General features: G+C 41.5%; 1 protein-coding gene across 6 annotated transcripts in view; it reads left to right on the forward strand.

The window, feature by feature from the left end:
* Positions 1-17,111, forward strand: part of auh (AU RNA binding protein/enoyl-CoA hydratase) — a 307,577-nt gene that overhangs the window by 202,788 nt on the left and 87,678 nt on the right. For all 6 annotated transcript variants that reach the window (XM_048527083.2, XM_048527084.2, XM_048527081.2 and 3 more), the window contains 2 exons: positions 6,431-6,523; positions 14,331-14,387. In XM_048527083.2, the coding sequence (XP_048383040.1) occupies positions 6,431-6,523; positions 14,331-14,387 (150 nt within the window). The remainder of the gene's footprint in view (positions 1-6,430; positions 6,524-14,330; positions 14,388-17,111) is intronic.

Genomic DNA, 17,111 nt, shown 5'->3' on the forward strand with positions numbered 1-17,111 from the left:
TGGAACCCTAGTCAGCTTTATGAAGTAGAGTATCCTGGTAAACCTTGCCGAGGGGAGAGGGGAACTTGGACGAGAGGTGTGCAGGATAAGTGTGTGGAATTGGTAGTTAATGGCCCGTCTGATTGTGTGAACACCAGACCTAGGCATGGGAAGGAAGGGGCTAGCTGTACAAATCCCAACATCTAGTTTTGCTTTAATGGAACTGGGACTTGAGTGCATGCTCTAGTCACTAATCACCCCCATAATGCATCCTGGCCCCATCGGTGCATAAAGAGAAATTGCACCACTAGAGGAGGACTGTTGAACTGTCACTCTTAGAATCTAAGCCAATAACTGTGACCCCCGGCATACACTGGACTTGTGGGGATTGCAATAGCACCCATGTAAAAATGGACTACGGGTTATTTCCATCTAACTCCGCAAACTTACATCCATATAAGAGTCAGTCCTCCTGGCATAGCTATCAAGAAATATGTGAGTCTGTTACCTGCTACCAGGCTAAAAAGGGATTCGTTTTCCTCCTTGACAGGACCTTCACAACTGTGACTCCAATTCTGCCGGTGCTGTTTGCTGTTGGGACCATTGGGCCCCTCACGGTCCCTTGTCCCCAACAAGCACGAACTCAACGGTGAATTGTCACACGCTTCCTGAGCCGGGAGTTTTGTGCTGCATGGCAGAACCCAATTGACTTGGGCTCTTCCTTGGGATATGGCTTCCTGGGAACTGTCAGCTTTGGAGTCTCCCCAGAGGTTGTGGCTGCAAAAAAATCGAAATACCTTGTATGTGGACTCACCGCCTTGGGAAACAGCACAATGACGGCATTGGAGGCAGTCAACCAAGAATTAGCTGAACTTCAGCTCTATGCTCAGCAAACCCAGTCTGCAGTGGACTGTCAACTGGCTCAGCAAGGAGGAGTATGCACTATTATAGGGGACAAGTGCATTACCCATGTCACCAATGAGTCCTATAACATTACCCAGGCTAGTCAAGCCATACAGGGGCAGTTGGAACGATACAGAGAAGGACCCCAAACTGGGGACGGCTTGTTGGGATGGCTTATGAGCGGTTCTTGGGGCTCATACTTGCTACTTGGGTTAGTTGTTCTAGTAGTTATCATAGCTGTCTGCTGTACATGTATGGCATGCCTGAACCCTGCATACTGATTCTCCACAGCTTGTACTTGCTTTGCAATAAAGGATTTGTGTTTTTCTAAACAGGTCAGTGTCTTGTTATTGCATCAAGTCCGAGAGGGTCTCCGAAAACGAACCTAACACATTGCCTCTCCAACATTTGAAATTTCAATGGGGGAGCATTTTACGAGCAGTGATCATAATTCCATATGTTTTAACATAGTTATGGATAAGGTTTAGATGACCCTTGAAAGCGCTAAGTTGAGGAAATGCTAATTACAACAGTATTAAGCAGGAACAGGAGAAATTAGATTGGGGTGCTGTTTGTTAGCCAATGCACATCTGACATGTGGGAGTTTTTTTAAAGGTCAGTTGATCAGAGTTCAGGATCATCAAGTTTTTGTGAAGTTGAAAGATAAGGATAGAAAATTCAGGAACCCTGGATGATAGCAATATTGAAAGTTTAGACAAAAAGTAAAAGGAAATATACGAAAGGTTTTGTAAAGTGAAATCACACAAGGCCCTTAAGGAATACGAAAGGAACAAGAAAGGACTTAAAAAGAAATTAGTAGAGCTAAAAGTGATTCTTGTGTCAAGAAACCCTCCTGAATACACCTAACAAATTCTGCTCCACTTATGTCCCTGGCATGAAAGGATTTCCAGTCAATACTGGGGAAATTAAAATCTGCAACAACTGTGTTGTTTTTACATCTTTCCATGATCTGCCCACATATTTGTTCCTGTATCTCTCACTAGCTATTGGGGAGCCTAAGGTATAATTCCATCAAAGTGACTATACCTTACTCATTTAAATTCCCTTATCAAGTAAGATTCAGGAGAATCCCAAAGCATTTTATTTGTGTATTCAGCATAAGAGGGTAGCTTGGGAAAGTGTGGGTCCACTCAAGGACAAGGGAGGGAATTTATGCATGAGGCCAGAGGAAGTAGCTGAGGTCATTAATAAGTATCTCACATCAGTATTCACCAAGGCGAAGGACGTGGATGATGATAAGATCAGGGGGAATGTGTTGATATTCAATGGCATGTGAGGTTTTAAGTTTCCAGGGCCCGATGGGATGTATCCAAAGATGTTGAGCGAGCCAAGGGATGAGATTGCTGGGACCATGATAGATGTCTTTGAGTGCTCTTTAGTCACAGGTGAGGCCCCTGGACACTGAAGAATAGCTAGTGTTTTTTCTTTCTTTAATACCGGCAACTGGAATAATCTAGGAAATTACAGTCTGTGAACCTCGTATCTTTGTTAGGAAGTTATTGGAGAAGATTCTTAAGGACTGGATTTACTTGCAATTGGAAAATAATGAATTTATTAGGAATTAGCAGCAGGTCTGTGCAGGGGAGGTCTTTTCTAACAAATTTGATTGAGTTTGAGAGGAAGTGACTGTGAGAAATATTGTTAAATGATGCAATAGGATATAGATCAATTGGAAAGTTGGATGGAGAAATGGCGGATGGGATTTAATTCAGACAAGTGTGAGATGATGTGTTTTAGGAAGTCAAATACAAGATGAAAGTATACTGTAAATGGCTGGACCCTTAGGAGCATTGATCTTGGGATGCAAGTCCATTGTTCCCTGAAAGTGTCAACACACTGGATAAATTAGTTCAGGCGTACAGCAAGTTTGCCTTCATTGTTCGGGGCACTGAGTATAAATGTTGGTAAGTCACATTGCAGCTGTATAAAACATTAATTAGGCCACATGTGGAGTATTGTGCGCAGTGCTGGTTGCTACATTGTAGGGAGAATATAAGAGTCTTTCAAGAGGTGCAAAAGACATTTACAAGAATGTTGCATAGATTGTAGTGTATTATTTACAAAGTGTGGTGGGACAAACTTGGATTGGATTTACTGGACTGTCAGAGCCTGAGAGGCAACCCAATAGAAGTATATAAAATTATGAGAAGTGTAGATAAGGTAAATAGTTGGAGTCAGTTTCCCAGGGTCTCAAATGTCAACTAGTAGTGGCGGGGGGGGGGGGGGGGGGGGGGGTCGTAAGTTTAAGGTGAGAGGGGAAAGTTTTTATGCAGAAGATTGTAGGTGCGGGGAGGTGGTAGATGCAGTTTGATAGCAAAGTTTTAAGAGGCTTTCAGATAGTTACATGAACAGGCAGGGAAAGGAGGGATGTAGACCATGTGCAGACAGATGGCATTAATTTTGCATGACATCATGGTCAGTGCAGACATGTTAGGCTAACGGGCTTGTTCCTTTGCTGTACTGTGCTATGTCCTGCGTTCTCCAAAAGGCATTACAGTACTTCTCTAAACATTTCTCTAGAAGAGCTTTATAATTATTTGAAATATCCTCCAAAGACATTTCGTCTCATTATCTTTATAAAGCATTCTGTATGCTTTCAAGAATCTCTACTGGGTTAGTTTAATCTGCTGCCCATCTAAGGGTTATTTCTTCACTTGTTTAGTCCAGTTAAAATGATTAATTCTTGCAAAATAACTCAATCCTACAACATAGGTATTAGCTAAAATATAAATATCAAATGCAGGAATAGATAAAATATATTTGTAAAGGTGCAAATAGGATGAATTGTCTCTGTTGTCTTTGTAGACTTAGTTTGCATGAAAATTTGTCTTTCCGATGTGAAGGGATTGTATACCCGAAGTTAGCATTCAGCAACTGTAATGGCTTCTGCAGTTGAATTGTTGAAGGTTGCTTCTACAAAGCTAGACAAAGCAGGTTGACTGGGTTTTGGGCGACAGGGAAGTTTCTCTGTTTCTCACTAATTCTGTGGTTACATCACTTGTAGATTACCATTGTTCTTTCAGCAGAAGAACTGTTGATTTCTCAAACTTTTTCCTCATTATGCTTTTTTGGCTGAAAATTCTCTCATTGAATGTCATCTCTCAGATGTCTTCCTGAAGAGTTCTGTCTAAAATGGTGGCCCAGAACCTGACATAAAATTTTTGAAAATGACCCGTTTAAATAGATAATTAGCCAATTTTACCAAAAAATATATAATTACGTAGAAATGACAGAATTGTCAAGTTACCATTGTAAGATCTGAACTTGTGATTTCTTGTTAGCCCGATAACACCCATTAGGTTTAGAGGTTTTATAAATTGAAGATGTGGGATAAACTGTACTTGTAGTAAATATACTTCACACAGGAATTAACATCTTCTTGCTTCAAATTCTATAGCTTGAATTTAGTAAGAGCGTTTTTCAGACCATCGTTTGAAAGGAGTGAGGGTAATTGTTCCTTTCAAATAGACAAGGCTGAGGAGATCTGAGAAAGGCTTTTAAATTGTGAACGGTTTCACATAAAGAAAGCAAAACAATTTTACAGTGACCAAAGGATCAGCAATGAGGGGGCATGAATATAAGGTGGTTGTCAAAAGAAAGAGGGAGTTTCGAATGCACAACCATATAGAATGGCAGATACAGATTCAATTGTACCCTTCAAAAGGGAGCTGGCTAAATATTAGAAAAAGTAAATACTGCTGGATGTGAGAAAAGAGCAGGGGTGGATGATGAAGTGGATTGCACATTGATAAAGCCAGCTCAGTTTTGATGACCAATGCCCACTTTATGATTTGTAATTTTCTTTCATTATCTGATGATCTGAATGCAAAGATGACATGTCATATATTCACACAATTGACATCAGAAGTCTACACTTAGAGCAGAACAGATGCGTCTTGAATTATAATGATGCTGTGGCTTTAAGAGGAGTATTTTGTCCTGACTTCTTTTAAGAGAGAAATTGAACAAGATGTCTTGAGCAGTCTGTGGTAAGATAAACAAATTGTGAGGCCATAGGTTTTGTTTTAAAGTCAGAACAATAGAAACAGCGTGGATGGGCATGGCCTACTTTCAGGCCATGATTTCTAGTTTTTAGTTATTTAGCTTTAGGCAGAAGCTGCTGGAGCCTTGATGAAGTAGATGCTATTTCTCCCTCTCTCTGTTACAGTCAAAAGCTGGGGGTTCTCTTTCTCGACTGCTGGATTGCATGTGAGACAAAATGTGTTTTCTGAATTTTGTTTTTTTGGCGAAGTGGTGTGTTAATGGGATGTTACTATTTTGGAATGGTTATTTAGTAATAGTTACTGTATCTACTATTTTGTTAAGTTTTCCAATAGAGTTGTTATTCTAAATTCTTCTTTCTTTTGTTGTATTTTAACTATAGTGTTTGAATAAATTGTGCTTTGCTTAATGTCGAGTAGCTTCATTAGTCGAATTGCATCTGGAACACAGTGCGTTACATTTACTTTAAAAATCAGAAACCGTTCAGGTCTAGGCTACTTTCTTCAAATAGTTGAGGGGTTTGGTCTGGCCCATAACAAAATAATAGGAATCGAATGCCTGCTTAAAGGCGTGACTGGTGATTCTGAGCTTTCTTGTGTATAGTGCCCCAAAATGCGAGTTAAGTCTTAACATGCTTTTTCTTCTGCACAGGCTTGGTTGTGTACTTTGTGTTTTTCTCTATTTTCTGGGTTTTTTTTCCAAATTCTAGCATGTACAATTCTGGTTTTAAATTGAGAATCTGCCATTAGGATGCCCCAAGAATTGCTAATTATGTTATTTGATATATTTGATCATTTCATTCAATGTACTTGTTCATTCTTAGACTTAACTTGGACTTGATGAACAGATTTACACCAGAGAAATGTTGTAATAATTAACATGACACTTTCAATTTTGAAATATTAGTTTAAGAAAAGAAAGCCAAATTAACTTTTGGTAGAGTCTTATCGTAGAATCATACAGCTTATAAATAGAGAGGGGATGGCATGTTGGCTCAGTGCTTAACACTACTGTCTCACAGTGCCAGGGACTCAGGACCAGTTCCAACCTTGGGCGACTGTCTGTGTGGAGTTTGCATATACTTCTCATTTATGCATGGGCTTCCTCCGAGTGCTCTGATTTCCTCCCACAGTCCAAAGATGTGTAGGTTAGATGGATTGGCCGTGCTAAATGTCTAGGGACACGCAGAGTAGGTGGATTAGCCATAGGAAATGGGGAGCTACAGGGATTGGTTAGAAGGGTGAGTCTGGATGGGATGCTGTTCAGAGGGTCATTCTAAACTCAATCAGCCAAATGGCATGCTTTCACACTGAAGCTGTTGAGTAAAATGTTTAATAAAAGTGTACATTCATATAATACTGTTTCTATACTACAGCTTCAGTGGTTTCCATTTCAGTGGGATTGGATCGCATATATAATTATTAGATTCTTTTAAAAGTATGTGCGTACAAATTGAAACAAAGCTGATTTGTTCAGATATTATTTTCAGTTGTATAATTTTTATTACAAAATTCTATGCACACAGGTAACCTCCCAATGCCCACAATTGCCGTACTCGATGGAGCAGCCTTAGGAGGAGGCCTTGAAATGGCTCTGGCTTGTGACATCCGTGTGGCTGGTAAGAGACAATTCCGCTAAATGCTTAGTTGAATCACTTGGGAAATAGTTTAAAAGGTTCCTTCTAAGCTTTTGCTAAAATCTCTAATTTTAGATGATGATGCTGTGAGATAATGCACTTCAGGAGTCAGGTGCCATGGCAATATGCACTTCTTTACATGCATGCTGTAGTCTGGAAGTATGGTTGGCTGTGGTAGAGACTGTGACTTTGTTTCCATCACAAAGCTGACCAAGAATGTTGCACCACCTGTCATTGCTGTGTGTTGGCGGGATTTTAAGGTTGTTACTCGATTTTCTTACTATATTTATGAATGCGTCTTCTTTGACCATGAACTCTTCAGAAGGGATTGGATTCCAGAGCTTCTGGCTCAGAGAGAAGAACATTATCCACTGCACTTCGAAATGTGCAATAAAAGTATATAATTATTTGATTTTTCTGTCTGTGTACAAGTGCTAATTGTTAAATAATTTCAACCTGCATTATTAAATCATTTATATATCCTTATGATAGAGATTCTACGTTGCAATGTTTATAGTTCCTCTACCACAACTCTGAATCATTTGCAACTCCTTTCATACTGAAGCAGTCCGTTGTCCTTATGCAACAAGACCTGGATGGCATTCAGGCATTGGCTCATGAGTGACAAGTGACATTTTGAGTCATTGAAGTATTAGGCAGTGACCACCTCCAATAAGAAAGAACCATTTCCTCACGACATTCAACAGCATTGTCATCCTGGGATGCGCATTGACCAGAAACGGTATGTGATCCATAATGGCTATGGGAGAAGATCACAGGCTAGAACTCCTGCAGCGTGTGACTCACTTCCTGACTCCGTAAAGCCTGCCCAACAGGCTACAATGCACAACTCAAGAGTATCATGGAATAACTCTTTAATTGTCTGGGTTAGCGTAAGAGGCTCATTGCCATCCATGACAAGGACATCCAGCCTAAGCTTTCACTCCCTTGACACACAATCACAGCAGTGTATTACATCTACAAGATGCACTGCAGCAACTTACCGAGCATTCTTTGACAGCACCTTTGAAACCCATGGCCTCTATCACTTGGCCGGACAAAGTTGCATTCATGTGGGAATGCCACTCTTGCAAGTTTCCTTCCAATCTGCACAACATTCTGAGGTCATTCCTTGGCTGTTGTGACAAAAATGTCAAATTTCTGTCTCCACACCAACCATAGAGATAGCCACATAAGTTTTTGAAGATAATGCTGCGCACATGAAAAGAAAATTCAAGCTTGTAACGAGTAAGAGAAAACCCCTTACGTTCACTTCCCAATTTGCATAAGAAGTCTGGACTGCAAATAAAATTTGTGGAAGAAATGCGCATCTTTGAAATGTTGATGCCAAGATATACGCTTAAAATTCCATGTGTGGACCATAAGACACTTAAAAAGTGGCATGATCTGAGTTAAAAACAACTGAAGCTTTCCTCCTGATGGGCGAATGGAGAACAATAGAAGGAGGGGTCCGCCTAGTGTTTATTGGATGATGGATGTCACAGAGCATGTGCAGAAGAGTGAGTGGGTATGTGAGAATAGTACACTTAGCAGATTTCCTGTTTGGTGTAGCTACAAGTAGAATAGGGAGTATGCTGTATTTTTGCAACTTTTTTTTAGAATTATTGTGCCATAAACTTTTGTCCTTGTTTGATCTCTTTGGGAAACTAGAGCTCCTACTCCTTAGGCATCTGAATTGTTTCTGTATCATGTTAAATTTCTTGTTGAATATTCAAATCATCATAGTCATACCAGACCACAGGGCTGCTCTGCATTAGAGAGGGATGGCGGTGGTTTAACCTGAGGACAATACATTTCAGACGAGGGGAGTGTCCTTCATGGTAACCTCAACCAGTGGAGGAATTGAACTAAATTGAATTGAACTGAATTGAATTGCTATTGGTATCATACTGCATCAGAAACCAAATGAGAAGTCAATTGGATCCACAGTGGACTGCACAAGTAGCTGTTTGTCCATAAATCATGACACATTTCCTACATTGATCAGCTTTATCTACTTTGGCAGTGATCAAGAGGGAGTTACTACTGGCAACAAAAACAGAAATTGCTGGAAAAGTGCAGCAGGTTTGACAGCAACTGTGAAAAAGAAATCTGAGTTAATATTTTGGGCCCAGTGACTCTTCCTCAGAACAGTCCCCAGAGTGGAGAGACTATGCCATGTTCTCTGTAGCCTTCAACATGTCATTGATGATGATGAGCATCTTGCCAAGATCATCCCTATGCCTCCACTTTTTGCCTTCAGACTACTGCCAAACATTAAACAGACCACTGTTTGCAACAAACTGCCCAGCCTCTAGGACAATACTGACCACTACAACACACGACCCTGCCATGGCGACCTCTGCAAGACATATCAGATCATCAATATGGATGCTACCATCACACATGGGGATACCATTCACCACGTATGCAGCAGATAATCTGTGACACAGCCACTGTTGCCTGTCTTGTGCACTACAAGCAAGGATGCCCCGAGGCATGGTATATTGGCGAGACCATGCAGACTCTATGACAATGGATGAGTGGACACAGTACAACAATCATCAGACAGGAATGTTCCCACCCAATTGGGGAACACTTCAGCAGTCAAGGACATTCAGCCTCCGATCTTTGGGTAAGCGTCCTCCAAGGTGGACTTAGGATACACAACAATGTAGAATCGCCGATCAGTAACTCATAGCCAAATTCTGTACCCATGAAGACAGCCTCAACTGTGATCTTGGTTTCATGTTGCTTGGCATGTGACCCCACCACACTTCTGTGCCTGTTCCACCTTACTTTTAATTTTTTGTAATTATCTCCCTGCCTCATTTAATCAGATTATCAGTCATCACTTTGCTTGCAATTCAGCTGTTGACACTTTACTTACACTATCTAACATTCTTGATCATCTGCAGAGACTTATTGTTAGACACCACTCACACTGTTTGTATGATCTTTTGATCTTTCTGCTTATAAATTCTGTGTCCGTGCACTCATCTCTCACACTTCACTTGATGAAGGGGCTGTTTTCAAATATACCTGTTAGAGTCACATGTAGGCCAGACCATGTGAGAACAGAAGATTTTCTTCTCAAAAGGACGCTATTGAACCAGAAGGGTTTTTACAACAATCAATATTGTGTTAGCTAGAGCCTGCAGAGAGATCGGGGGAGACAGAAATAGAGAGAGAGAAAGAGAGATAGAGAGGTAGAAGCTGCTGGCGTTGCTGCTTGGAGAGACATTAGCCAGAGGCTGCAGAAAGATAAAGAGAGAGAGTGAGGTACTAGCTGTTGACGTTGCTAAAGAAGGTATTGAATGCAAAGGTGCTGACATGAAGAAAGAAGCAGCTTGTGAACTAAAAATGAGCTGCGCCTGGATGCTAGTTTGAGTGTATTTAAACCAGTCTGAATTAACTAAGTTCTGCAAAAAGTAGGAAAGATGAGGTAATGCAAAAACCTTATTTGGACAAGGAGAAATGAGGTAATGCTACCTAAGTCTCTGGTCCAGAACCAATAGGTAAAATCATGTGATAAGTGGATGAGCCTGAGCCAATGGATAGGAGGCAGCACGACTCGAGTGAGATAAGAGAAGGAATAAAAAGAGGACCCTCAGGGCCTGCAGTCAGCGAAAACTCTGGAGACCAACCATTGCAGAAGCAGACCCTATGTCAAGGACGTGGTGACGGCATCAAGTGCAGCACCCGGCCAGCATCAGTACTTGTCAGCAGCAGCAGCTATCCTGATTAGTTATTGAGTTTTATATTCTGTGACTACTTGGGGAATGTTAGAGGACTCTAGTGGGTGTATAAGTAGCCCAGAAACAGTTGTTAAGAAAAATTAACCCATGGTTCACAGTTTTGGTCATAAGTAATGGGTTTTGTCAATCCCACTGGAGAAAGAGTGCCTGTATAAATTCACATGTAATTTTCAAGGCCAGCAATATACGTGGACCGCCTGTCACAGGGATTTCATAATTCTCCGTCTATGTTTCACCAACTCTGAGAGGGATTAAAACAGTTCTCAAAACCTGAGTGTCTGGTGCAGTTTGTAGACAACTTGCTTCTACAAACTGAAACTAAAAGGGTACATTTTCAGCTGCTAAGTGAACTGCTGCAGTTGTTGCATGAATTGGATCTGAAAGTAAACCCGAAGAAAGCGCAGATAATTAAATAGAAAGTGGCTTACTTGGGAATTATTCTGTCACCAGGGAAAAGACAAATTTCCATTTCCTTTGGAGGTAGCCACCACGGACACCACCCTCTTGGTGATTTTGTTACAGGAGATGCACGGGAAATTAAGACTTGTAGCATATGCCTCACGCATGCTGTCACTGGTAGAGCAGGGGTACACACTACATGAAAAACATCTGCTAGCCGTTTTTTGGGCAGTGTAGCATTTTACCTACATAGTGGGGCTTAATCCATTTACAATACCAACAGATCATACCCCGCTACAGCTACTACTGGACGGAAGGATTAAGGATGGTTCATTTAGCCAAAATAGAATCACTAGATGGAGATAGTTGTTACAGGGAATGGATATCACTTTCAAAGGATTAAAAGTTGCTGCCATGTTAGCAGATAACTTAGTGTTTCGGGGAGAAATACAAATGTCAATTGATGATAGCAAAGCGTCCCAAGGGCCCATTTGTATCAAAACAAATGGAAGGGGTAATATGGTGCCTGAAAGCAGGGAGGCAAAGGAAACAGGAAAGGAAAGACCCCATTTCAAAATGTTTTGGATGGTTGTTCATCAGTACGGGAAGGAGAAAGGAAAACTGGGTGTGTGAAGGTACTGAGATATCTTTAAGTAACTCACCATCTCATGTTTTTGTAATGGAAGGTGATGAGAAAGGGATAGATTTATCAAAATGTCACTAAGGAGGGGAATCACTGGGCCTACCCTGATGAATTAATGAGATGGAGACATACAGATTTTGGCATCAGTACCAATAAAAACTTTTTATTATGTATTCTGCCTGTTAACAACCAGACTTTTCTACAATACGCCCTGGTGGGGGAAACATATTACATAGCCACAGCGGCCATGAACTATATCAAGGGATGGAGACAGTGCCCTCTGGAAGGACAATGTAGCTATTAATAATGTGACCTCGAGTTGATGATGGGTGGACAAGCGTTGCCCCAATCAATAATCAGGAATTTGATAAGAAAAAGTTTCACAATCCAACGTGCCAATACAGACCAAGATGTGTGGAGGTTTGTTCCCACTGGACTATCTCCCATCCCATATCTGACACCAGATTAAACGCGTATAGTCAGAGAGGCAAAAGAGATAAGCCATCAATGGACTGAACACACTAAAATAAATAGAGCTCAAATGGATAAAGCAGAGGAGTTGTGAGATAGGTTCTGGAATTGCGGAACCAGTTTTCAAGTGGGTCAGAATTTTGTCACATGCTGTTGTAGTATTGATTCTGTGTACATTAGTTATCGTCATAGTTAATGTATGTCACCTTAGAAGTTGGAAAAATGAAATTGTATGAAGATTGGAAGGGGTGACTATAATGAAACAGAAAGAACGTTATGGAAACACTGTGAGTTAAGTTGTGTATGTTTTTTATGTGTATGTTTTTATACATATTAAAACAACATAACACAGTAGATGTGATGCACCCATTAAGAAACACTGAAAATCCTAGGAGTGTTCCACAGAAAAGGGACAGAGAGTGATCCTATGATAAGTATCTTTGAATAAGAGGGGAGGAGATGTTAGCCAGAGGCTGCAGTGAGATAGAGAGAGAGAGAGAAAGGTACAAGCTGCCGATATCACTGCCTGGGGAGATGTTAGCGAGAGGCTGCAGAAATATAGAGAGAGGGGTACCAGCCATCAACATAACTAATAGGAGGTGCTGAATCCAAAGGTGTTGACCTGATGACTCTGATGAAGGGCCTAGGCCCAAAACGTCAGCTTTTGTGCTCCTGAGATGCTACTTGGCCTGCTGTGTTCATCCAGCTCCACACTTTTGTTATCTGACATGAAGAAAGAAGCAGCTTGTGAATTAAAAATGACCTGTGCCGAGATGCTAGTTTGAGCTGATTTAAACTGGTTTGAATTAACTAAGTTCTGCAAAAAGTAAGAAAGATGTGGTAATGCAAAATCCTTAACTGAACAAGGAGAAATGAGGTAATGCTACCTAAGTCTCTGGTCCAGGGCAATAAGGTAAAGTCATGTGATAAGCAGATGAGCCAAGAGATAAGAGGAAGAAAATAAAAAGAAGTGCATCAGGGCCTGCAGTCAGCGAAGACTCTGGAGAACAACCAGAACCAGACCCTATGTCAAGGATGTGCTGATGAGATTGAGTACAGCACCCCGCTAGCATCAGCCCTTGACAGCAGCAGCAACTATCCTGATCAGGTATTAGCTTTTAAATTCTATGACTACTTGGGGAGTGTCAGAAAACTCCAGTGGGTGTATAAACAGGGCGTAGTTAAGTTTGTGGGAAAATATATAAGGTCAAGTTTTGTGATAAAAACATTTAAGCTACATGTGTCTTATTAATCCATTAATGAAGATATTTGTGAGGTTATGAGAATTGACTTGTCTCCTCTTTGTATAAGCCAATAACTGGAGCTGGTGTCCTCCGGGCCCCCAACAATGAGTGGTTGCATGGTCACCATTAGGTTAGCTTTTTATTCCATATTTTTATTGAATTCAGATTTCATCACCTGTCATGATGGAATTTGATCCAAAATATTACATGGGGTGCTGGATCACTGATCCAGTGGTATTATCATTATACCATTGTCTTCCCTAAAAGTGATAGATGGTGAAGGCTTTGATCATTTATACTTAGAGTTCTACCCATGGCCAGGCCAGAGGCTGCCAGACATAGAGTTTCGCAAAATGTGCTTTCTATGGTTAACAATTTGAAGTTGCTTCATCTATATTACACTTTTCTAACTTTCAGCTGCACTTTGAATTTGTGAAAATTTTAGATCAATACTCCATGTTCAGCCTTCTGTTGATCATTTCAACAAAGCTTTTCATATTTTTAAAATTTGTACAAAATATTTTAATCTAATATATTATTTTCCAGATTGAAGTGTAACAGGATCTTCTTAATTCACAAAATGATTCATCATGAGCTGGCGCATGTATCCGTTCAAACATGATATAATTCAAGAGTTTGCTTTTGAGTGGAAAATAGTTTTAATTCAGCTTCATATCAAATGAGTGGTTCAGTAAGCTTTTTTGTTTATACTGCAGAAGAGGCCCATACACATAATTATTCATCCATAATTCATGATCGTATTTCTCATTCTAATATTTGGTGTGTGGTTTTTCAGATCCTATCAATTCAATCATTATAATCCCTACAATGTGAAAATAGGCACTTTGGCCTAACAAGCCCACACTGACCTTCAGAGCATCCCATCCAGACCCATTCTGCATAACTCACCCCTGAACACAGTGCGCAATTTAGCATGGCCAATCCACCCAGCCTGCACATCTTTGGACCGTGAGAGGAAACCGGAGCACCCGGAGGAAACTCACCCAGACACGGGGAGAATGTGCAAACTCCACACAGTTGCCCGAGGGTGGAATTGAACCCAAGTCTTGGCACTGTGAGGCAGTGGTGCTAACTGCTGAGCCATCATGCAGGTGGTAATTATGCTAATATAATTGTTGGATGACCTGAAATGTTGAAAAATGAAGGCTCCACCAGTGAATACTTTTTAAACAATACTAAAAATTGTGTAAAAATACTAAAAATTATGTAAACCAGGTCTCTGATCAGTGTCTATTTCTGTTCTTTATTTACAGCTACCTCTGCAAAAATGGGACTTGTTGAAACAAAGTTGGCAATCATTCCAGGTGCAGGTATGGACTGAGACAATTGGCCTTGTTCCCCAGATTATATTCTAACTAAATACGTTTGACAAACAGTGTTGAATTGTTCAAATCTTCAGCCGCTGCAATGTTGAATTTCTACTTGTTTCTCTCGTGAATGAATGCAAACACAACTAGCATACTTACTTCTAGATGCTGATAGCAAAACTTATTGCTCATGTTCATTTGAGTGTGTTTGAGGTCAGGCATTTCCATTGCAGTATGAAGTGGTGTTAAAGCCACTGGGACAGCAGCAATAATTAGGTGTTTAGACTAGCACCTGGAGAGCAGGATAAAACCAATACGAACTAAGGAGGGTGCAGACAATTATTCTTTAAACTGATTGGGACAGGTGGCTTGAAAGGTTGAGGTGAGTGAAGTGTGCCAGCATAATCTGACGAGGAACGATTAGTGCTATCATTTATTAGGGTGCATGTAGAAAGAAAGCTAGCTTGAACTGGAGCAAAGGAATAGGGAGAGAGCACCTGTTTCAACTGGAAGCAGATCAAACAAGAGAAGAATGCCAGCATGAGCTGAGAAGGGAGGGGAGAAGAACAGCGTCAGTAAGAAATTATGGGAGAGGGGTTGGAGATGGGGTCAGGTTAAGAGTTTGACTTTATGGTGAAGAGAGTGAAGTGTGCTTTAATGCTATTGTGACAATGTTATAAAGAATTTTAAACTGATTTATTAAGTGGCTTTATAAATAACACATGGCCATGTTACCTCTTGGATTGGTTTGACCACCTGACCACCAAATTGAATTTGCCCAGACTATTTTAACAACAAAATGTAAATTCTAACCTGAATAATCTGAAATTATTCCACAAGAAATTAAAATCTCAACACTTTCTACATTAATTTTCTTGTATAGAATTTTAAGCATACAGATGCATAAGCACTTATTGAATGTGTTGGTTTTTTATAGAAGTATCTACTACATTGAAGTTTCATGCTTCTTAGAGATTTTCTCTTAAGTACCAGCTGGGGATAACTTCCAAATCAGTCAGTCATTCATTCAACCATTTGATTTTTATATCTCCAGACGGAAGATGTGAGAGAGCTTTGCAGTCATACAGTCTGTCTGGATTCCCTTAATTTGCAGACCAAAAAGTATCGCCTATTATTGCTCTGCTTAAGAATAGAAAGGGGTTCCACTGCACGTGCAGTTGGTCTGTGACCACAGCATTGTATTATGAAGTACATGTTGATTACTCTAGCGGTTACCATAGTTTGTACATTTTTGCCGATCCATTGTGTCACCATTATTTCAATAGCCAGGAAAACTGGATGGAGAGCTTTTGGGGAACTAATACCATCTGAAATGTCGACTGTTTTTGCAATTGAAAAACTGGTAGACAACAGCTGGTAGCTGATAGAATGAGGTGTGCACAGACAGTAACTTGAAGCAAAGGTTTAAATGCCTTGACAGACAGGACAATGTTAAACCCAATCTAACTAAGTTGTCAAATTTACTATTGCGTGTTGCACATTTTTGCTGATTAAAAAGGCCTTGCCATAGAACAAGTGAGGGAAGATAGGCACACCAACCAGTGATAGAACACAGAGAATAGGATTAGAGTTAGAATCTCTAACTCAGACAAATGGCATTCCTAACATAAGGAACAATCGTAATGAAACATGTAAAAAAGAAAAAAGACCGCCCCCTCGATCATGATCCCACACCCGAGCACCGAACCATCATCTCCAACACCATTCACGACCTCATCACCTCAGGGGACCTCCCACCCACAGCCTCCAACCTCATTGTTCCCCAACCCCGCACGGCCCGTTTCTGTCTCCTTCCCAAAATCCACAAACCTGCCTGCCCTGGTCGACCCATCGTCTCAGCCTGCTCCTGCCCCACCGAACTCATCTCCACCTATCTGGACTCCATTTTCTCCCCTTTGGTCCAGGAACTCCCCACCTACGTCCGTGACACCACCCACGCCCTCCACCTCCTCCAGGACTTCCAATTCCCTGGCCCCCAACACCTCATATTCACCATGGACGTCCAGTCCCTATACACCTGCATTCCGCATGCAGATGGCCTCAAGGCCCTCCGCTTCTTCCTGTCCCGCAGGCCTGACCAGTCCCCCTCCACCAACACTCTCATCCGCCTAGCTGAACTCGTCCTCACCCTCAACAACTTCTTTTTTGACTCCTCCCACTTCCTACAGACTAAGGGGGTGGCCATGGGCACCCGCATGGGCCCCAGCTATGCCTGCCTCTTTGTAGGTTACGTGGAACAGTCCCTCTTCCGCACCCACACAGGCCCCAAACCCCACCTCTTCCTCCGGTACATTGATGACTGTATCGGCGCCGCCTCTTGCTCCCCAGAGGAGCTCGAACAGTTCATCCACTTCACCAACACCTTCCACCCCAACCTTCAGTTCACCTGGGCCATCTCCAGCACATCCCTCACCTTCCTAGACCTCTCAGTCTCCAACTCAGGCAACCAGCTTGTAACTGATGTCCATTTCAAGCCCACCGACTCCCACAGCTACCTAGAATACACCTCCACCCACCCACCCTCCTGCAAAAATTCCATCCCCTATTCCCAATTCCTCCGCCTCCACCGCATCAGCTCCCACGATAAGACATTCCACTCCCGCACATCCCAGATGTCCAAGTTCTTTAAGGACCGCAACTTTCCCCCACAGTGATCGAGAACGCCCTTGACCGCGTCTCCCGTATTTCCCGCAACACATCCCTCAC

The sequence above is a fragment of the Stegostoma tigrinum genome, chromosome 3 (genome assembly GCF_030684315.1).
Source record: "Stegostoma tigrinum isolate sSteTig4 chromosome 3, sSteTig4.hap1, whole genome shotgun sequence".
Taxonomy (NCBI): domain Eukaryota; kingdom Metazoa; phylum Chordata; class Chondrichthyes; order Orectolobiformes; family Stegostomatidae; genus Stegostoma; species Stegostoma tigrinum.